The sequence below is a fragment of the Bicyclus anynana genome, chromosome 18, assembly GCF_947172395.1.
Source record: "Bicyclus anynana chromosome 18, ilBicAnyn1.1, whole genome shotgun sequence".
Lineage (NCBI taxonomy): Eukaryota > Metazoa > Arthropoda > Insecta > Lepidoptera > Nymphalidae > Bicyclus > Bicyclus anynana.
Genome location: NC_069100.1, coordinates 8,221,221 through 8,244,462, shown reverse-complemented (window position 1 = coordinate 8,244,462; position 23,242 = coordinate 8,221,221). Strand labels below are relative to the sequence as shown.

General features: G+C 37.0%; 1 protein-coding gene across 2 annotated transcripts in view; it reads left to right on the top strand.

Moving 5' to 3' along the window:
• LOC112048271 (neural/ectodermal development factor IMP-L2) overlaps positions 1-17,449 on the top strand; it is a 69,607-nt gene extending 52,158 nt beyond the window's left edge. The window contains exons 1-7 of one of the 2 annotated variants that reach the window (XM_024085748.2): positions 5,556-5,817; positions 7,774-7,948; positions 8,717-8,877; positions 9,627-9,789; positions 14,193-14,386; positions 15,380-15,504; positions 16,427-17,449. In XM_024085748.2, coding sequence (XP_023941516.1) covers positions 7,837-7,948; positions 8,717-8,877; positions 9,627-9,789; positions 14,193-14,386; positions 15,380-15,504; positions 16,427-16,469 — 798 coding nt within the window. In that variant the 5' untranslated portion in view covers positions 5,556-5,817; positions 7,774-7,836 and the 3' untranslated portion in view covers positions 16,470-17,449. Of the gene's footprint in view, positions 1-5,555; positions 5,818-7,773; positions 7,949-8,716; positions 8,878-9,626; positions 9,790-14,192; positions 14,387-15,379; positions 15,505-16,426 lie in introns of those variants that run through there. The other variant, XM_024085749.2, reaches the window with a different exon arrangement.
• The last annotated feature ends 5,793 nt before the right edge of the window (positions 17,450-23,242 follow it).

Sequence of the window (23,242 nt, the reverse complement as noted above, 5' to 3'; positions counted from 1 at the left end):
GAAGTATAGATAAGAGTACTTAAAATCGAGATGTTATATCTTAGTAAGGGCACACAGATGGCGATAACCGGAAATTGGAATGAATAGAATTTGAATAGCTTTACTTTACTTTTCACCTTCATCTACGATAGCGTCCGGTCAGACCACGCCCCGGCTGAAACGCCGAGACTAACATTTACAGGACAGACAAATAACGAGATAAAAGTATATAGAATTTAAAGCAGAAATACCTAAAAATATCGGCAAATCACATTAAAAATATTAGGGACTAGAGGACGATTTAAAAATAAAGCTTTCAACCCCTATTTCATTTCAAACCCCTTCCATTTTTATTTAAATTTACTAATCAAATTCAAAACTATCATAGATACTCCGAGAATGGTTCGGTCCATCGCCCGCTGTGTGACTCTGAGCTTTCTTATGAGACCCATATACTATGAGATCTATGGTTCCGAGACTTGGTCGCTAATAAGTCTTAAAACTATAGCTTGGCAAGTTCATTGATGACACTCCCATGATATGCGGGCGACGGGGTGAAAGACTGAGCGGGTGTAAAATCGTGCGTGCGGGGAAGGGAAGTGCATCAGCCGTGGGTTTTTCATTCATCGCTACACGCCTCCCGGCCTGCGCGGACCATCGAGAGTGTTACGAACGAACTTGCCAAGCTATAAAATGTCAATGCTCGTAACCATAGGTCATCACTGGCACGGACTGTTCAAAGAATTATGTCTTCAGGCAATGAGGAATTTCCAGTGTTGAGCACATTATTATCCTTTGTTTAGTCGGGTAAAAGGGTCAGCCACCGAATTTGATATTGTTTTATTCAACCAAGAATACCAAATTCCAAGAAATCGATGCTTAGAGTGCGAATATCGAAATGACCGTATCGATTAATATACAATTATACATCTGAAATTCAATGACATTTTGGAAATCGATTCAGGCCACATTTTGCATTTTTTTTTCTTATCCTCGTGTATTCGGAGCCTTGAGGAATTCTTGATACTGCTTTATATGGACGATGAGATGTTTATTGCTAGAGTTCCAATTACATTATTCTGTGCCACGCGGTTTTAGCCACGAAGATCCTGTTCTCATGAAATCAATGTGGCGAAAGTAGGTAGATATTATTCTTTACTCCTGATTCCAGTGAAAGAGCTCTGTGAAAAATTTACTCCTGATTCCAGTGAGAGAGCTCTGTGAAAAAAATCGTCCAGATCTATTTATACTTTGTGGAGTTGGTAAGTGGTGAAACTACCTCGAGTTTTCGAAGCCTGGAATAGAAATGTATGAAAAATATTTATGGTCAATACATTCATATCCGGAAAATGAAATTTAAGTTAAACATTTTATTAATCACTCGCAACTTTTCAATAAAAAAGAACTATTTACTTTGTAAAAAGTTTGGATTGGAATATTATAAACACGATTACGTTCATAATACATAAAATGTCTATGAAATGAAATCTGGAAGTAGGTATTAATTGATTATGAAACACGGCTAAAACTCACGTGATATTAGGTCGGAGTATGCCCGACTAGTTTCGAACCCATACGGGGCCCTTAGTCATGAGCTGGTTCTCGCATCGCAGCACGATCCAAACTGACCTGGCATACTCCGATCTAATATCACGTGAGTTTTAGCCGTGTTTCATAATTAATTAATTATTAAATAACACTCATGGAAGTAGGTAAGTATTTATACTGTATTAACTCCTAAGTACACACGATGATGATGATGATTAAATTCCTAGATCTGTTTAAGTTGGATTTCAAAGGGACTCTTGGGACTTTGAACCCCTTGACTTTCCATACGATTAACACTCTAGAGGTGATAACATCTCACTCAATACCCATAGTAAGTACTTCACTATACTTCTTGTTTTATTTATCTAGGCCAGTACGGGTATTTCAACGCAAAGGACACAAAAGAATAACTGTGGTTTAACTTTTTTATTTTTAAGGTTTATCAATGAAATGGTGGGAATACAGCAATGCTTCTTGACAGCAGAGATAGTGCTTCCGCGGAAAAAAATTGTTGCAAAAATCTCTTCTACCACAAAAACTCCCTAGTCTCTTTCTATACTAATAACTACTCTACTACAACTCCATAGTCTCTTTCTATACTAATATTATAAAAAAGTTTCTTCATGTAAAGCTAAAGTAACAGTAAAAGTAGTAAGTAGTAAAGAAGACTTTGTTTTTCAGTGAATAAGACCGTCACTTTTGATTTATGACGTTACTTTGACTGTTACTTGCGATGAAAAAAACTGGCCGTTAGTTAATAAACAATCAAACACTTCAGCTTTATAATATTAGTATAGATCTTCACTTATTATCTGCACTGCACTAGGCAATGTAGCCTATTTACTTGGAATAAACGAGCTTGCATTCGCAAGCTGCAAGCTCTCATGGTTCATTGATCAGAGCCACCCAAGTTCAGTTGGCAACTGCAGTCGGAAGTGCAAAAGGATAAAAGCGCTGCAAGGTTGATAAACGATCAATTGAACACTCGCTGGATGGTTGACACAATCGAGCGTCGTTACTTCACGCAAACTAAATGTTAAGGGCCCTCCTTATTTTTATGAATTATTTAACTTTTCATTTTAAGAAATTAAATATCACGTGTCTCAAACGGTGAAGGAAAACATCGTGAGGAAACCTGCATACCAGAGAATTTTCTTAATTCTCTGCGTGTGTGATGACTGCCAATCCGCATTGGGCCAGCGTGGTGGACCATTGGCCTAACCCCTCTCATTCTGAGAGGAGACTTGAGCTCAGCAGTGAGCCGAATATGGGTTGATAACGACGACGACGACGACGACGACGACGACGAATATATTCATCATTAACAAACTTCAGACACGAAGAGAATTGAGAAAATTCTCAGGTATGCAGGTTTCTTCACGATGTTTTCCTTCACCGTTTGTGACACGTGATATTTAATTTCTTAAAATGCACATAACTCAAAAATTGGAGCCAGGCGCATGCCCCGGATTGGATTCGAACCTACACCCTCCGAATCGAAGGCAGAGGTCATATCTACTGGGCTATATATTATTTTAAAAATAAGAATGCCGTGACGGCAAATAAATGAAGAATACAATAATGTGAATAGGTGATCACACTTCACTTTTTTTTATTTCACAGGTTGTGCTTAACTTAAAAAAAATATATTTTATTACTTAATTAACTTAGTTTTTCTTAATTTTACAAATCTATACAATACTTTTTTTGAGGAAATACAATAGGGAACTCAGGCTATTAAATAGTTGTTCCCTAATGGTGATGATTCCACGTGGGCATGATTTTGTACATATAGAGGTACAAATCGTGCCCACGAGGAAAGGTGGCAAGAATACTGTCTGCATTTCCGCGATGGACAGCCTTAGCGCAAAAATGAGCCAGACCTTCAACACTAGCCATTCTGCGTTGAAGAAGCCGACAGTCAGGGTATGCGGTTTTAATCTACCGTTGTGAGCCATTTAAAAAATCTTTATATTCCTCTATCGCGCGGAGCATGATACTGTGCTCGCTTATTGCCCTTAGTGGGTTTACTTTATATTTTTTACATGTCACGTAACGGATACGATGGACGACCGGTCATTTAGGAGTCAAATGGCTAGTAGAGGTGAAATAATTCGGAGACATTTTTTGGCATTAATTTAGTTGTAATCAACTGGCAATCGGTGGTTTACGAATCTGGCGCCATCGTGAGAAACTTTTTGTCATAATACTACTAATATTATAAACGCAAAAGTTTGTATGGATATTTGTTACTTTTTAACGCCGATACTACTAAACCAATTTGGCTGAAATTCAGAATAGAAATAGATTTTACTCTGCATTAACACATGGGCTACTTTTTAACCATGGGAAAAATCCATGGTTTCCGCGGGATTTGTGAAAAACAGAATTCCACGCGGACGAAGTCGCGGGCGGCCGCTTGTTAAGAAATAAGACTATAACGTCTTATTTCTTAATTGAGCTATTTGTCTGTCTGTGAATTCAGAATAAAATAAAATTAAAAGATATTTTCTTTTTCAGCCCTTCAAAGACAGCCCCTTAACTAACATTTTGTTACTAAGCGATGTTTGATTGAGCCACTATCGGACACACGCGAATTCGTACGCGTGGCATTTGATTTTTTTGTATTTCTATTATCAGCCTATTTTAACGGCCCACTACAGGGCCAAGCCTCCCGCCTTATAGAAGGGTATATAGAGCCTAGACCCACCACGCTGCTTCAATGTGGGTTGGTGGAATAAGCCACGGGTTGTCCTAATGGTTTCAGATCTTTATTTTCTCAAAAGAATCACGTTAAATTCGCTTTGAGAGATACAATGAACTAAACTAAGATAATTAATTATTTACGAGTGTAAAGATTAATTACATTTCAAATTATACATACAAAAAATTAAATAGTAAAATTAAATAATTGTTATAAATGCGGATAGTTACAAGTTACAAGTTAGAAAATTACATGCTTGTTACGTAGAATACACGACTAGTTTTAATAAAACAAAAATTAGAGGTTATTGAATGCGATTTGCACGTGTAACAATGACATGTAATACAATAAGTTAAATTTAATTTCTTTTCGAAAATAAACATAAATTAAACTTTTTTTATATCGTATCTTCTTCGTAAAAGAATGCACAAAATCCAATAATTTTTCAATCAATCAATAAAAGAAGTGCAAATATATTTTTTTAGATAAATTTTACAATAAGAAACTTATTCAGATTTATCTTCAAAGCCTAATATTTGTATAAGTTATGAATCCCATGTGGATTGGTGGCAACTGGCAGTTTGGCGTTGGATAGCCAGGCTGATCCTTTGCATAAAAAATGAGTCACCGGTCGATCAATTAAAATACAATAAAAAAAAATTAATAACGGTTAATAATTAGAAATTATAATTAGGGTCAAAATATGACACGGAGCCGCTGGATTCAGGCGGCTCGAGACCGTTGGCTTGGAGGTCCGTGAAGACTATGTCCACCAGTGGACGTACATCGGCTGATAATGATATCAATGACATAATTATTATAACAAAAAACTTCCTATCTCAATAAGAATATTTGCTAAGCAATACCATAGCACCTTATTAGCTTAGCACCTCCTTTCGCTCTCTGTAATTTTTTTTAATAAATAAACATAAACACACATCACTACCTAGCCCCAAAATATGCGTATAAGTTAACCTCCATAATAATGTACAAAGACATTTACAATTTTTAAATTGCTAGACAGATCAAATTAAAAAATTACAACGCCATCTATCCCAGACGGTGCTAAACTTTAAACAAACCTTGAGTCTACATTGAAATATTTCTAATATTCTAACACTAATATATCGGTTATAATAAGAAAATGTTTAAATTAAAATATTTGAATACGATCACACGATTGGTTAATGAACCGTACGATTCTACGTCGTACCTTATCGCCCTCTTGTAATACCATAGAGAAATAGCGTCATATGCGTGCGTTTTTCAATTTGGAATTCAATCCGGCGACGCCTATATATATGCCGTAGTACTTGGGCAGCACATTTAGTCCCTACCAATGCTCCTGTGAAGTGCGAACGAATTTTTAAATTTAGATCTTGTAACATTTTTCTCGTTCACTTTGCGTTCAAAAATTTTTGAAACTGTGATTTGAAATCGTAATTTTTTTGCAATAGTTTTAATTTGTGGTCGGTATTTTTTTTACTATTCACAATAATTTAATTAAATTATTATTTTTTTTATTGCATCGGTTTTTAAAGATATTTTCGCGCGTGTAATAAAACCTTCACGGTATTTTTTAAAAGGTAAGTTCTTTTTTTTTTTTTTTTGTAAATACAGTTAAATTTTTTGTATTTTTTATTATTGTTTTTAATGAAATTTACCAATTTTTATTATAAGTTTTAACCTGCGTTGTACAAATGAATGAAATAAAAAAAGGTTTTTTAACAAACGCTGCCGTGGGTAAGCGTTTGCGGTAAAAAAAAAAGATGATGCAATACAAACTGTCTATTACTGTCCCTTTGCCTTTGGTTAATAATAGAAAATCACCTTGTTCTACAGAAAAGTAAATTCTAGTTAATATTTAACGTTTTAAAATGGTTAATAATTACAATAGAACACGTAAGAATAGTTTTTAACTGTTTTACTTTAAAATACTTACTATACTTATTTGCTTTAAATAAATATATCTATATCAATGTTGTTTCTATAAAATAAAATGTTTTCGTTTAATTTCGTCGGCAAAGTACGTAATAACTTAGTAGACAAAATTTATTTTTTAAAATGGTCAGCCGGTAAAAAAGTATTTTAATATATATATTTAATCGCTTACAAAGTAATTGTGCGAGGATGCCCCGAAGAATTAAGAAGTGCCTTTTTTATTTTTATATCAATAAAATAAATGATTTATTTTATTTACAAAATTTTCAAGTTTATATCTCAATTTTCTTCTGTTTTTTTTTTAAATTTAAATCCCGCAGAATAATCGGTAAAATTTTCCAAAGCGGTATCGTACATACAAAACAAACCAATGAACTTGAGAATTTCTTCCTTTCCGAAGTCGCTTAATAACGTAATATCAAATGAAACATTATTTTGCGCGTAAGGCCTTTCCCTAAAACTATAAATCATCTTTGATAGTCACCCTAATTTGGAAGGCTCACAACTCGTGTTGGAGCCGCCTTGTGGATTTAAGCTCAATATTCTCTATGGTTAGAAGAATGTCTGTATTCGGGTCGTTGAAATAGACTGATAAACATGATGATGATGGTTTATGCACTTTATTCCCTTAACCGGTGTCCATACATTATCGTACCGGAACGCTAAATCATTTGGCAATACGTTGCTAACTGGGCACGGTCGAAGCAGTATTTAAAGAATATTTGCCATATTATCTATTAAATATGACCCTTCGTCGGAAAAGACTGTGTTAGGAGTGAGTACGATAATAGTCCAATCTAACCACGAGTCCGCCCTCTCTTGGTCCTCTCGGACCAAGGCGCTTTGGAATCCTCGTAACTTTAATTTTAAGTTTTCGAGTAATTATTATCACCATTATTTTAAGAATATCTGACGTTACGAAAGAGCTTGTAAACTAAGCCTTTTTGAAATAAATGAATATTGATTGATTTATTGCCCCTTTACCGTTGAACTATTGTAGCTTTTTATTGTATGATTTTTTCATTGTATAAAATATTAAATAGACCCGGATCGAACTCCGGACCTTTCTGTCGTACACCCAAGATACGTCTTTTGGTTGCTCTGTCAAAAACTTCATCAACATCAGGCACACACAGGGCAAGGGTTTTCTGCTTATAGAAATTGAATATATAGCTTAGACCCGCCATACTGCTAAAAATGGCGTTGGCGGGCTTAAAGTTTGAATTGCATTGACCGTTAATGTCAATGATATAATGACTGACACCGACGGCTTTGAAAACATTTGCCATACCTTTTATAATATGACCAATATTCCCATCCCCCTCTAACTAGACTGTGTTAGGAGTGGGTACGACAATAGACCAACGGGGCGGGGATCGAACCACCACTCGGTGATGAGTCGTGGTTCGATCCCCCTATCTTACCGTTGAGCTATTGAGGCTTGCGCGCAATGGGATGCGCGGTGGATAGCACTTCTAACTTCGGACTGTTTTTAAAACACTACTCAGTACTGTATTTGAACGTCAATTAAAAAAAACTCTCGTGCGAATGAGGGCTTAGAAAAAATTTCTTTCATTAAAGTAAAATTTCTTTTGTTTCAGAATAACCGTTACCAAGAATCTCATCCCGTACAAAGTAATAGAGTATTTGTATATCGAATAGCGATGTATTATTTAGTTTTGATTCTCGCCGCGGTGGCGCTGGTGGCGGGCCGCCCGTCCACCGTTGACAGGCATAACAAACTGCTGGACATTGACAACCACATCGACCCTAATGGTGAGTACACTGCTTCTTGATAAGCCGAAGTTGCAGTTAGTGGTAGGGTGGTGGTTAGTGGTGGTTAAGGTAGTGACCCTGACTGACCAATAACGACCTCCATGACGCTGTGGTAAACGCGGTAGATTTACAAAATGGATGTCCTGGTTCGATCCCCGGCTGGGCCGATTGAGGTTTCCTTAATTCGTCCAGGTCTGTCTGATGGCTTCGGCCGTAGCTACCACCCTACCGCCAAGCGATTTAGCGTTCCGGTACGCTGTGTATAAACCGAAAGAGGTGTAGATTTTTCATCCTTTTCCTAACAAGTTAGCCCGCTTCCATCATTTTACATTACATTATACAGTAGTTCTCTCTGTTAGGACGATAGTTACCTAATGGCGAAAGTGTCTAACCAATATTTTTTTTTAATCCCTTCGATCGAACCCAGGACCTCCGTCTTGTAAATCCACAGCGCATACCACTGCGCCACGGAGGCCGTCAAAAAATTTAGGTTCTTACACAAATGTAAATCTACATTATCTGCGAGTAACATAGGCTATATTTTTATCCCCGTATTACCACGCGAATGGGGACTACACGACTGAAAACGCGGGGAGTCCATTATTACAATAGGTTTAAACTATACACGTTAGTTAGTTTGTAGTTAATTATAAACCACCGTATATCGTTAACTTTGTGAGCGAATTGAAGTTTTAAATTATCTTTTTTCGCTACATCCAATTATATTGAAACCTCCTAATATATTTTTTTTAATTTATCCCTCTATAGTAGTACCAACTGGAAAAGGAAAGCCGTTCGTAACACTGATAAACGGGCCGCCTGCGACTCTCGCCCACCATGCCGGCACCACTCTCGAAATAACCTGCGAGGCGGTGGCCGAACCCGCGCCATCTGTGCACTGGTTCAAAAACGATGCCCCTGTGTATGAGGTAAGTTTGTTTCATACTTATAGTTTGTAAACAAGGAATTATTGGTCCATCTGGTAGTAGGTAAGTCATGGAAAACCATTGCCTATAAGAGCAATACTTTGCAGAGAATGCAAGGAAATCCTTGAATGCCTTATCCTCGGCAACTTAAATAATAGACGCTAAGCCTCAGTGGCCTATTGGTAGCTTTATCCAACAAAGCGATGCCATTAGGCGGCGAATGATGGAGTCACGAAAGTACAAACATACATACGGGTCGAAAACAGGACTTCCTTTTTCGTTATCAACCCACATTCGGCTCACTGCTGAGCTCGAGTCTCCTCTCAGAATGAGAGGGATTAGGCCAATAAACCACCACGCTGGCCCAGCTGGATTGGCAGACTTCACACACGCGGAGAATTAAGAAAATTCTCTAGTATGCAGGTTTCTCGCGATGTTTTTCCTTCTCCGTTTGAGACACGTGATATTTAATTTCTGTAATGAAAGTGAAAAGTTGGAGGTGCGTGTCCCGGACCGGATTCGATCCCACGCCCTCCGGAGTCGCAGGCAGAGTTCATATCCTTCCTATCCATATTCCATTTCAACATCATCATTATGAGCCGGTAGACGTTCATTGCTGGACATAAGCCTAATGCATGGACTTGGACGGTGTCGAGCCCCAGCATCCGGCGGCTCCCTGCAATCAACACTGCACTTCCTTTTTTAAAAACGTATCGCATCATCAAACATTAAAATTGTTTTTTTTTTTTCAGTACGACAAAGAGTCTAACGAGATCATAGACACGAACCCGAGTTCCCTCGCGCGGGTGACATCCACCCTGCTGGTATCTCGGTCTGAGGACCCAGCGGAGTACACGTGTCTGGTGCTGGCTGGGTCCAACACCGCAAGAGCTTCCACTCTGGTGTATAGCGCTGGTGAGTCTCCACAAGAACTTATGGCCATATCACTTTTATGAGTCTACAAAAAATATTTTTAACAAAACAATTGAACCGACTTTAATCTTTAAAGTCGATTCAGTTTTTTTGTTAAAAAGATTTTATATTTCTGTTTTCAGTGTGTTCTAGCCTCAGATTAAATACGGACTAGTATCGCACCCAAGTTCACGAACAAAATTTTCTGCCATTTTTTAAGGAAAACTAGCTTAAATTTCATACATATTTTATACTAAACTAGCAGTTTTTGTTCGTTTTTTACACCATATAACTACACAAAAAGGTATTTTTACGGAGGTTTTTAACAGACGGACACGATTGTAAACTATGAAACATCGATTCTTTAGAGATGATTGTTTATAATCGCATAAGATCGTTGATCATATACGTTGTCAGAAAAATAATGTCTTGCGAGGCAGGTCTTTATCTAATTAGTCTGAGGTTCTAGCATAGTGACGCCACGCCACGCCCGCCACAATATAGGCAATTTCATTCACTAATTTCAGTTATTCTGATTTTAACACATTAAATCCTGAACCAATTTTCGTAAAAATTTAATGGGACCAATCTGGAAGTAATACTCTTTCAAACAAAATAATAATCTTCAAAATTAGTTAATAAATGACGAAGTTATAAGGTGACAAGCATAAAATAACTGACGCATCAAATTGAGTGTATACTCGTACCTCCTCCTTTTTTGAAGTCGGTGAATAAAGACACATTATGATCATAAAACAAGCATAAAGTTCTACACCCTACTACCGCTATACTCAGTTGATATTTCTCTTGAGCAGTTTGAAATACCTTTTAACCCAGTTTGACAGGCAGAGGTATGGAATAAATTAGTCTAGCCTAAATTTCTGGCTATCTACGTCGTAGCTTTGACGGCCTCCGTGGCGCAGTGCTATGCGCGGTGGATATACAAGACGGAGGTCCTGGGTTCGATCCCCGGCTGGGCAGATTGAGATTTTCTTAATTTGTCCAGGTCTGGCTGCTGGAGGCTTCGGCCGTGGCTAGTTACCACCCTACCGGCAAAGACGTACCGCCAAGCGATTTAGCGTTCCGGTACGATGCCGTGTAGAAACCGAAAGGGGTGTGGATTTTCATCCTCCTCCTAACAAGTTAGCCCGCTTCCATCTTAGACTGCATCATCACTTACCATCAGGTGAGATTGTAGTCAAGGGCTAACTTGTAAAGAATAAAAAAAAAAGCTGTCACACGCCTTAGCTTACAACCAGTGTCACGTTATCCACATCTACATAGGAACTTTTCCCAGCGTCGAATTTTCATTTCTAAAATGGCTTAAAGTAGTAGTTATATTTATAACTAGCAAGTGCGAGTTTTGAATTCACCCCTATCTCTCTCTGTCTAACACGATACTATAGACTGAGAAAGATAGAGATAGTTAACGAATAGCACTACTAGTCTGATGGTAGGCTTCGGTCGTGACTAGTTATTACCTAACTGGCTAATTTGTCTTTTTTGTATTCCTCTACTCAAACATCACCTCTTTCATTTAAGCGCGTCTTGGACCATCAGTTAAATGATTATATCACATGAGACATTCAAGCATTAAAATGACGATTAAACAAATGAAAAAATGTCCTTTCTACACATTTTTTATGCAAAACACGTTTTTCTCCACGATCTCAGTTGATTGTATGATGCATGTGTAAATCATACATAAACGAGTATGTGGTTTAACGTAATACGTTTGTTTTTTTTTTACTTTTTATAGAATATACCAACATTAACATTATTAATAGGTACTTATTTCAGTCTGATTAAAATTAAATTAAACTATCAACAAAATTACATAATAAAAATAATCAAATGTCACAGTCTACTTTAATAAAGGAAATTAGATATGGGACTTAGACCCACCAGACCACTCTCCAATTCTGTGACGATGCGGATCGACGGGCAGACGGTGGTAATGCTTGAATCTGTAATGATCAGGTATTTTTGACAATAATGGGAACCGGCATAAGAACCGACGTTATATTATAAACAGCCCCCCTAACCAAGTGGCACGTTGATTCTCTTTCTACGATCGCTAACGCTTCGAAAACTAGAAAGATGTATAAGAATAACAGATCTTGATCACGTGGACCGTCGATAGCAAATGTCATTCCCGTACATCTATCTAGTTTTCGTAGCGTTAGCGATCGTAGAAAGAGAATCGACGTGCCACTTGGCTAAGAGGCTGGGTGAGTGTGACGCCACCAGCTTTCCAACTCCGGTCTGAGGATTTTATGTGAGGATTTTATGTGAGGATTTTATGTGAGGATTTTCATGAAAACGACATTAAAATTATAGTGAGACTAGCAGACGTCCGAGATTTCGACTATGTGAAATTTAGTTTTTCTAATCCGGATTCTGGATGAACCATGGATTCTCTGTATGTGATATATGTGATATATCTTCCAGTGAAAGTCCCATTAAAATCCGTTCAGCAATTTCGAAGATTAGCCAAGACAAACAGAAAGACGAAAAATTTTTAAAATGTTTGATAATATCTAATATCCTGTAAATATTTATAAGCACTTGCAAAGACACAGTTATATATAAATCACAGACAGATACTTCAATTTTATTTATATATATTGACTAGCGGTCGCCTGCGACTTCGTCCGCGTGGAATTTAGTTTTTCACAAATCCCTCGGGAACCATGGATTTTTCCGGGATAAAAAGTAGCCTATGTGTTTTGCCATGCTATAATATACCTCAATACCAAAATTCAACTAATTCGGTTACGTAGTTGAGGCGTGAAAGAGTAACAAACATTCATATCATTAAAATCATCAGTTTTCGCAAATCTCGAGAAACCATAGATTTTTTCGGGATAAAAAGTAGCCTATGTGTTAATCCTGAGTAAAAAATCCAAATGTTAGCCAAATCGCTTCAGTAGTAGCGGCGTTAAAGAGTAACAAACATCCAAACATCCATACAAACTTTCGCGTTTATAATATTAGTAGGATAGGATGAAAGCTGTGTCTTCCAAAATATCCACATCCACTGCATAGTAAGAAAAAAGGCCACTATACTATTTGATGGGAAAAGTATTGGCAAAGTGAAACCGTACCAAATAAACAAAATCATTTGTCACATATAAAAGTTTGTATGTAACGCAAAACTAGGGTAAGAGTTGGTAAAATAATGCACACTTCCTTACCATAACCTTGGTTGTTTTATGCGCCTTTTACGGGGAAACTTGTTTATGTTATCCTGTGCACATTTGCTATTAAAATTACGTAGGATTATATTTTGGCCATATTTTTTTACTTACCTATACTCCGTTTTTATTGTTCGGAGCATGATTTTATATAGTCTTTAAAGGTAATATGTATATAATTGATTATTAAAAATAAGAAAATAATCAATTTTAATCAGTTCCTGGCATATACGTGTTCAACCAATTATACCTATATACAAACGAACTTACAGCTTTTATAATATTAAATTCGGAAAAAAAGTCGTTAGATCATTCATCATCATCATCATTATAAACCCATATTCGGCTCACTGCTGAGCTCGAGTCTCCTCTCAGAATGAGAGGGGTTAGGCCAATTGTCCATCACGCTGGCCCAATGCTGATTGGCAGACTCCACACACGCAGAGAATTAAGAAAATTGTCTGGTATGCAGGTTTCCTCACGATGTTTTTCCCTCACCGTTTGAGACGCGTGACATTTAACTTTTTTTTGTCGTTAGACATCAAAGCATATTATTACGCAAGATAATATTTTTGAAATTCACGAACTGTTATATCATAAAGTATTTTTTCCATTTAACATTAATGCGTCATTAAGTATAAAACTCTAAAACGGCTCAACAAATCTGGATGATATTTAGTATTTTTTTTTTTTTTATTATTTACAAGTTAGCCCTTGACTATAATCTGACCTGATGGTAAGTGATAATGCAGTCTAAGATGGAAGTGGGCTAATTTGTTAGGAGGAGGATGAAAATCGACACCCCTTTCGGTTTCTACACGACATCGTACCGGAAAGCTAAATCGCGTGGCGGTACGTACGGTTGATACCAGCCAAAACAAAAAAAAAGTAGGCCAAAAAAAAAAGGTAGTAGGTATCTACCTACAGAGATACATAAATTGTAAACACATCATATTAAGTTAGACCACAACATATATTTTTACTGTGATATGACCACGTCATAAATGCTGTGCAGTACAAGGACAAATTAAAAATAAAATATATGTAAATCGAAACGAAAAGTGTCGCCTAAAAGAACCTTTTTGAGTAGTGATATGGTTGTGTAAAAAGCCTAAACTTGTGGACTATAATGATAATAATTTAAACGATAATAATTATTTGATCGTGCCGCTATATTTTTTTTAATTCGCTCTCGCTACTTGTCAACAGATGGCAGCACGGATACATCAGAACGCTCCAAGCTGGTGCCTCTAGCGCCTCGCATCCTGGTCTCCTATAAAGTACTGGTGGACGTTATGGGCAACAATGTGGTGTTACCTTGCCGCGTGCGCGGACACCCTCGACCTATCGTCACTTGGAAAACCAGCAATGGACAGGACGCAAGCGATGACCCAAGGATGAAGGTAAGATAAAGGATTTTACGGCCCTCGTAACGCAGTGGCGTGGTGGATTTACAAGACGGAGGTCTTGGGTTCGATCCCTAGGCAGATTGAGGTTTTCTTAATTGGTACACGTCTGGCTGCTAGAATTACGATGTCTTTTAGAAACCGAATGGGGTGTGGATTTTCATCCTCTCCCTAACAAGTTAACCCGTTTCCATCTTAGATTGTATCATCACTTACCATCAGTTGAGATCGTAGTCAAGGGCTAACTTGTATTAGAATTTAAAAAAAGGATTATTTATTTATATTGTAAAGAGAAAAGATTGTATTTTTGTGTGTATAGAATAAACTCAAAAACTAATGGACCGATTTGAAAAATTCATTCACCACTACAACAACTAGTACAACCACTCCATAGAACCTTCTAAATATACCATCATGCATTAATTTGTAATATCTTAAAGGGGTATATAGCATAAGAATAAACATAAGCAGCATTTTCGATGATAGTTCCCAGTTGTCATTTTCCGACATTTTCAACAATAACTCATATTTCATTCAATTTACACAAAATCCTATCAAATTATAAACCGAAACCTTCCTCATGGTTGTTGGCAAACCGCATGAAAATCTGTTCAGTACTTTCCAAATTTATCGCCAATAGACAAATAGATAGTCACTTATTTTATTTATTATTCAACAAAAAACACATTTCAATTAAGCCTAACCATAGTGCAACACAAACCACAATTGGTTTTACTGTGCACTGGTTATTATTAGGTACATAATACAATAAGTATTTATAAGAAAAAACTAACTTAAATCTACAAAATTAACGAATTATAATTATTTAAATGATAATTCGTTAATTTCGATACTTAGTTAAATCCTATAGCTTATTTATTTTATTTAATTAACTTACTCGAGTAGTAAGTTTAATAATTGCGATTTATCGTTATGTCCAAAAAAAATTTTTTTCGCCCCTCGGTGAACAATATGTTTTTTTCTTCCCAGGTGCTGCGTTCAGGAGAGCTGTTAATATCAGATCTGCGCTGGTCCGACATGGGAGAATACTATTGTCAAGCGAGCAACCTGTTCGGAAGTACGGAGACAAGAACCTTCGTCTATCCGGCCAAACAGTAAGATTCCATTTTACGTCTCTATTTATTTATCTTCTCCTTGTAGGTCTAGTGATTAATCTTTGTGGATCAGAATCACTAGGTTATAGATTCCTGGGTTCGAGCTTTGGGTCGGGTTTTGAAATACAAAGCTTGTTTTTTCTTCTAAAAAAACAGAAAAAATATGAGACCAAAGTTGGGAGTTGGTTGTGTTACACCCCCGTGCCGTCGAGAGACTTGATAGTCCAGTGGATATTACCTCTGCGTTTGTTTCGGAGGGCTTAGGTTCGAATCCGGTCCGGGGCATGCACGTCCAACTTTTCAGTTATGTGCATTTTAAGAAATTAAATATCACGTGTCTCAAAACGGTGAATGAAAAACATCGTGAGGAAACCTGCTTACCTGAGGATTTTCTTAATTGCAATGTGTGCAAAGTTTGCCAATCTGCATTGGGCCAGCGTGGTGGACTAAGGCCTAACACCACTCATTCTGAGAGGAGACTAGTGCTCAACAGTGAGCCGATTATGGGTTATTAATGATGGCCCTAACCCCACCAACGCGCATTGTAGCAGCTTATTGACTCTATATCCCCTCTCCTATAAGAAAGGACGCCTGCTGGCTTATTGATCTTTATTAACAACCTATTAAAATAAACAACTAACAAATGTCAGCTACCTACTATACGATATCCACGAAGGGTTTATTAATCGACTAGCTGACGCCGCGCGGTTTTACCCGCGTGGTTCCCGTTCCCCTAGGAATACGGGGATAAAATATAGCCTATAGCCTTCCTCTATAAATGGACTATCTAACACTGAAAGAATTTTTCAAATCGGACCAGTAGCTCCTGAGATTAGCGCGTTCAATCAAACAAATAAACAAACAAACTCTTCAGCTTTATAATATTAGTATAGATTAATTAAACTTGATTTTTTCTTTTCAGGCGCAAGGCGTTCACCGACAAAAAAGTAAAAAGCCTCGAGTAAACCAAATTCCTGTTGATAGTTTAGTTTGTAAGAGCGCTTCACACGCGTCGCGAGACGCTGCGATTTTTTTACATTTCATAAGGTTAAGTGTATTTTTATTAAAAAGGTCGGCTGGTCCGGATTTTAAAATTTTGCAAAATTGCTTTTAATATTTTTATTTTATTTGTTCCTGGCATGTTTGCAATGTTACTTCAGTAACAACTCGCGCGCCAATCTTTGTAAAATAGTTGTATTAATTTATAAACTTTCCTTATGTGAACAACAATTCGTTTCTATTGTATTTACTGGCTTAGGAATATATAGAAAACCAACATACAAAGTGGTTTTTACCTAAATATTGTAAAACAAATATTTATACAAATGTGAGTGTACCTACTGTTATTTACATAGAAAATGGTAAATAAAGTTATGAGCATGTTGACAACATAGAACAATTTAAATGGTGAATGATTTAACTTGCCTAAAATATTTATTTAATGTTTTCAATTTTTAAGTAAATGTTACACCTGGCTGAGTTTGTTGTGGGCTTCTTCTCAGACCAGAGCGCGTGTGGAACCCTCATAACTTTAGTTTTACGTGTATGGCTATATTTATCAATTTAACTTCACAATAATGTAAATAAAACAAATGTTCAAAAGTAAAACTCACTGAATTATTTGAATAGTTTTTTTTTTTACTTTCACAAACTTAATATTAATAAAAATAATAATAGTATTTAATATAGTATAATATTTTGGCAATAAAAACGCCGCGTTTCAACCGCCTGTGTGAAGACACTCTAACTGTACCCCAGTCTGCCTATTTTTTTACTTTATTGTTTTTTTAATAAATAATAATATAATGTATTATTAATATTATAGATAGAGACGTTATTAATATTATAAGGAACAACTATTACTGTAATGGTTAATGTGATCCAATGAATACTTACTGTAGACTGTGATTCAAATAGATATCGAAATAAAATACTATGAAAAATATTGGCTTTTTATTTAAAAACCTTTAATTAAAAAAAATATATAAATAGGTAGTCATTTCGTAAAAACCCTCTTGGGAAAAAATATCAATATTGATTAGTGTTATGTAAGTACTATATTATAAATATTCTTTTTATAATTTACTAGTAGACACCGTGCGTTTTCACCCGCGTGGTTCCCGTTCCCGTAGGAATACGGGGATAAAATATAGCCTATAGCCTTCCTCGATAAATGGGCTATTTAACACTGAAAGAATTTTTCAAATCAGACCAGTAGATTTCTGAGATTAGCGCGTTCAAAAAAACTCTTCAACTTTAGTATAAATATGTACATAAATAATGTACATTAATACATACTTTAATATTATAAATGTGAAAGTCGAAAGTAAGTCTGTCTGTCTGTTACCTATTCACAGCTAAGCCACTGAACTTGGATGTAAAGAGATGAATTAAAACTAAGCTACTTTTCATCCCTAAAAAATCCATGGATCCCGCGGGATTTATATATTCAGCAGCAGTGACGTGCATAAGGTATTTAACTAGGGTAACACTTTCGGTAAAAATTGGAAAATTCCTTGTCTAACTATGTATTCTGTGATTCAAGGTTTGTATTGAGTCCTTACAAATTCATTAGGCAGTGCATTTTCGCATCTATGCAGTGCACGACACGGGTCCGCAGCTGATTATATCTAGATATACTCATATTGAAAAAATATTTTAATAAAAAAAATTCAACCGACTTCCAACTCAAAAATTAACCTAAACTAAAAAGCAAAAAATAACATCTTACCTATGTGCTACCTTCTGATCAGTTTGAAGGCGGTGCCAAACCAGTGATGTTTTAATTCAAGCCGTTTAGATTACACAATTTCTGTGGTTCTTTCAGAAACAGCTTTAATTAAAACATGACACTGGATTGGCACCGCCTTCAAACTGATCAGAAGGTAGCACATAGGTAAGATGTTATTTTTTGCTTTTTAGTTTAGGTTAATTTTTGAGTTGGAAGTCGGTTGAATTTTTTTTATTAAAATATTTATTTTTTAATTTTTAGTGTTAGCACACCAACTGAGTGTGAACTGACTGTCCTCCGTCTTCATCACCAGACCCCCTATGCAGTCACAATCCATATGGGTGGACAGTTCTCATCAATATAAAATTTATCAAGTCCAAACACAAGGTAGCTACTGTGAACCGTCGAGGAGTTCCCTTAACTCTCCTTCATCTTCATCACCAGACCTCTAATACAGTCATAACCTATCCAGGTGGAAAGTTCTCATCAATACAAAATTATCAAGTCAAAACACAAGGTAGCTACTGTGAACCGTCGAGGAGTTCCCTTAACTATCCTTCGTTTTCTTCACCAGACCCCTAATACAGTCACAACCCATTTAGGTGGAAAGTTCTCATCAATACAAATTTATCAAGTCCAAACACAAGGTAGTTACTGTGAACCGTCGAGGAGTTCTCTTCACTGTCCTTCGTCTTCATCATCAGACCCTTAATACAGTCACGACCCATCTAGGTGGAAAGTTCTCATCAATACAAATAAATTAAGCCCAAACAAAAGGTACCTGCTGTAAATCGTTGACGAGTTCCATCGTCTGTGTATCGGCTCCATCATCAGACCAACTCCAGACCTTCATAAAATTGTAGTGGTTTAAAATACCTTATGGAAACACTAACAAACGCACTAGCCGTCTATACGATTTTCAAAAGTTCCCCTCGATTTCTTCAGGATGCCATCATCAGATCCTGACATGAAAAAAATGGGACCACCCTGGAATCAAACCCTTCACAGCAAAAAAAGAATTTTCAAAATCGGTCCACAAATGACGGAATTATCGCTGGACATACATAAAAAAAAAAAAAAAAAAAAAAAAACATACATACAGCCGAACGTAGAACCTCCTCCTCCTTTTTGGAAGTCGGTTAAAAATTAAGAAGAGTAGAAACAATTTCAGTTCCAAAAAATTATTCTCTGTCAAGTCAATCAGTGGTATTGTCTTGAAGATCACATGTTGAGTGCCTACCTAAAGTAGACAGCCAATTCAGGCAATCAGTGGTATTACACCAGGGAACCCCTATATACCAAAAGAAGGTATCTTCATCTTGTGATGAAACCTATTACAGGACTCAAATGTGATTACAAATATAAGAAAACTAATGTCGAACAAAGGTTATTCACAACACTTGTCAGGACAACTTAATCAAACTGTAACCAAAATAAGACCCTAGAATGGCAGAGAATGACCTTGAGTGGAGTCACGTACTTGTGAACGATGTGTGTAGGGTTAAAGGTACCTTTGACTGATATCAAACACTCCCCTTTTCCACTCAAGTCACTCTCCCCGCCTATCCCAAGTAACCCATAAAGAATTACACAACAAGAGATGTGGACGGCTCGAACGCCACGAGCACACTGAAGTAAACACGAGATCGAGCGACGTCATATTCGTCACAGACTACTATTTCCAACACTAAACGGCGATAACAAACCTAATCTTTTTCCTTAGTGTGCCTTAGGGCTTGCTTATATAAGCGTCCATCACTGATGACTGGACATAAATTTCGAATAATTAAGACAAATCATTTCAAATTCCGTTTTATGATGTATTCGTGATTCTACACCATTCGTCGACGTTAGCGTGCGAATGCGGCCACAGAACTTTACCTGCCATCGAGAAAATAAAAGCGAATCGTATTAGGTAATTCACGAACCGGCAAAAATAATGATTGAATGATAATGAATGTTTTAAAAATATTGTATTAAAAAATAGTTCACATCAACGGAGAGAACGACCTTTGGAAGTCGAAAGAAGAATGGCCTACTTACCTTTTGTTAAAGGGGTAACTGATAAAATTGGATCGTTCCTAAGGAAAAAATACAACATCAAGACTGTGTTTACTCCTTTACAAAAGATCGCCCACATGATGCGTTCTCCAAAGGATCGTTTGCCATACCAGTGTCCAGGTGTGTATAAAATCGACTGCAGCTGTGGTAGCTCTTATATTGGACAAACGAAGAGGCCCATAGCAACCCGTGTAACAGAACATATACGAGCGATAAAAAACAACGACCCGCAAAAGTCTGCGATAGCTGAACACATTCTAAGAAAATTCTCTGGTAATGCAGGTTTCCTCACGATGTTTTTCCTTCACCGTTTGAGACACGTGATATTTAATTTCTTAAAATGCACACAACCGAAAAGTTGGAGGTGCATGCCCCGGACCGGATTCAGACCCACACCCTCCGGAATCGGAGGCAGAGGTCATAGCCACTGGGCTATCATGGCTTATCTGGTATACCTTGAGTAAGTACTTAGAGGTAATTATGGAGTTTGGATGGTGTTAAATTTTGAAGATAGCAGGTTTCGAGAGACCAGACCCTCGATCGACAAGTAGAAAATGTAATTGTTTTATATTTTCCTCAGCATAAGAGAAATCATGGTCCCCAGCCGAAACACACCGTTAGGTAAACTTTAGGGTCTCTAAAGCAGCATTATCTAGTATTAGGTCTGACAAGATCGTTGATGACACTCCCATGATATGCGGGCGACGAGGGGAAAGACTGCGCGAGTGTGAAATCGTGCGTGTGGGGAAGTGAAGTGTCAGTCGTCGGTTTTTCATTCATCGCTACACGCCCTACGATGGACGACGCAACGGCCCGAGCGACCCATCGGGAGTGTTACGAACGAATTTGCCAAGCTATAGTAAGGAGCTTTTTTGAAAAGTTAGCCCTTCTCGATCTCAGGTGAGATTGTAATCAAGGGCTACCTTGTAAAGAATAAAAAAGGGTGATCATCATTATCATATCAGCCGATGGACGTCCACTGCAGGACATAGGCCTTTTGTAGGGACCAAACATCACGATTCTAAGCCACCTGCATCCAGCGAATCCCTGCGACTCGCTTGATGTCAGTCCACCTGGTGTGGGTCGACCAACACTGCGCTTACTAGTGTGGGGTCGCCAATCCAGCATTTTTCGACCCCGAAAGTAATAAAGCAAATATAAAGCATCCATCGGTATCCCAAAAAAAGAATAACTTAGAGCGACTTAACTCCATTAGCGCGTTGCGTTACGTTGCGACGTCAAAGCGCTGCGTCGTTTTCCATATCATCATCATCATCATCATAGATATCGTCAGTCCAACACTGCACTTTCTAGTGCGGGGTCGCCAGTCCAGCACCATGGCCCATGGGACCCCAACTATTACTCGACTATAACTAGGTAGGTATAGCACCACTTATGGGGTTGTGCCCCCAAAGCTATCAGTGTCGCAACGCGCGTGATGTATCATTTTGTAAGCGCAGAGAGTAGATATGTTATTGAAAATGCAAATCGGCGCACGCCTCGATAGCTATCATTAGATGTGGATTTGTGGAGCGCTGAGCATCGGCGCGATAGATAATTCGTGCATTTGGAAAATTGCGTTGTGTAGGTGTTTACAGCCGGGTGGAAGGCATAAGCGGAAGCGGAAATACTTTTGTGGTTCCTTATGGGATATCTTTAATTATATTTTTCTCTTTTTACTGTAGTAATCGTTGGGTAAACAGGTATAATAGGTCTATGGATGTTAAGCGGAAAACCATAACCTGTGTTCGTAATTTTTTAAGGAGTTTACTCCCTAAGAATCGATTTTTCATAATAGCCCCAGGTATAAATAAAATATGGGCAGTAAAATTCGATGAACGAATGACAGCCTTACGTTTTCAACAACCTATTCTGCGCACCTTTTACTTTTCAGGCGCGATTATTGAGATGTACATATGGAGACATACATGCTGCGGGGCAACCTATTTAGACAGTCGATCTGAAAAAGTAAACTCCATTTGTGACACTGACACACACTTTTTTATGGTAAAAATTATGATTTGAATTTTTTTATAAAAAAAATGTTTAAGTATACATTAAAAAAAATGTTACGATACATTTGTCTATTATTCCGAATTGAATTAGCTAATGTACTATTGGTTATTTTTTACAGTTTTAATCACTTTTTTCAAGACACTAACTTAAAACGAGGTTTTATTTGCAAAGGTGATATACATATATTTTCCTTATTATTAATTCCATATTTTCTTAATTCCATTATTCATTTATTTAATGGCGTAGTAGGGTTTTCTACCTACTTGTTTTCTAAAAGACACAATAAGCTCCTCGTAAAGTGTATTATAAAATTTCTAATTCTAATAATGCGAAAGTCCTGACTGACTTTTACCAAGACTTGTGTATAAAAATTACAAAAATAAATATTTTTTTAAAAAATGTCGACCATTCTGAATATTTTTTTTTTGTATTTGTAAGAATATATTATGTACAAGCGATTTCTCATTTACATTCGCTTAAAATCGCTAGTATCTCATGCCTTGAAGCGGACATAAAATAATTAATCGTTATTTGCAGCGTACCGAGACACATCACGACTCCATTGAGCAACCGACCACCGACAGACGCGTATAGTACATATACATATTATAGCGTAGCGCTCTTTATGACAGAGACCGATCGAGGAAGTACTACCTCCAGGGTTGCCAACTTTACCAGCGCATTCCAGCCAGCATTCTATGTAACAAATGTCATCCGGTACCTACTTGTGGATAGTCAGTAGGTAGATGATATATTGTCAAATGATTTGATGTTTATTTTAATAAGTTGAAGATCAAAATAATGAAAAGGCCAGCTGGTCATGCTTGGTCAAAATTAAAAAAAAACAGAATATGTATCATTGAGAGAGTTTTATTAAAAGTACAGATGTAAGAGTATAAACTTAACAGATAGTACGAAACTAAATACAGG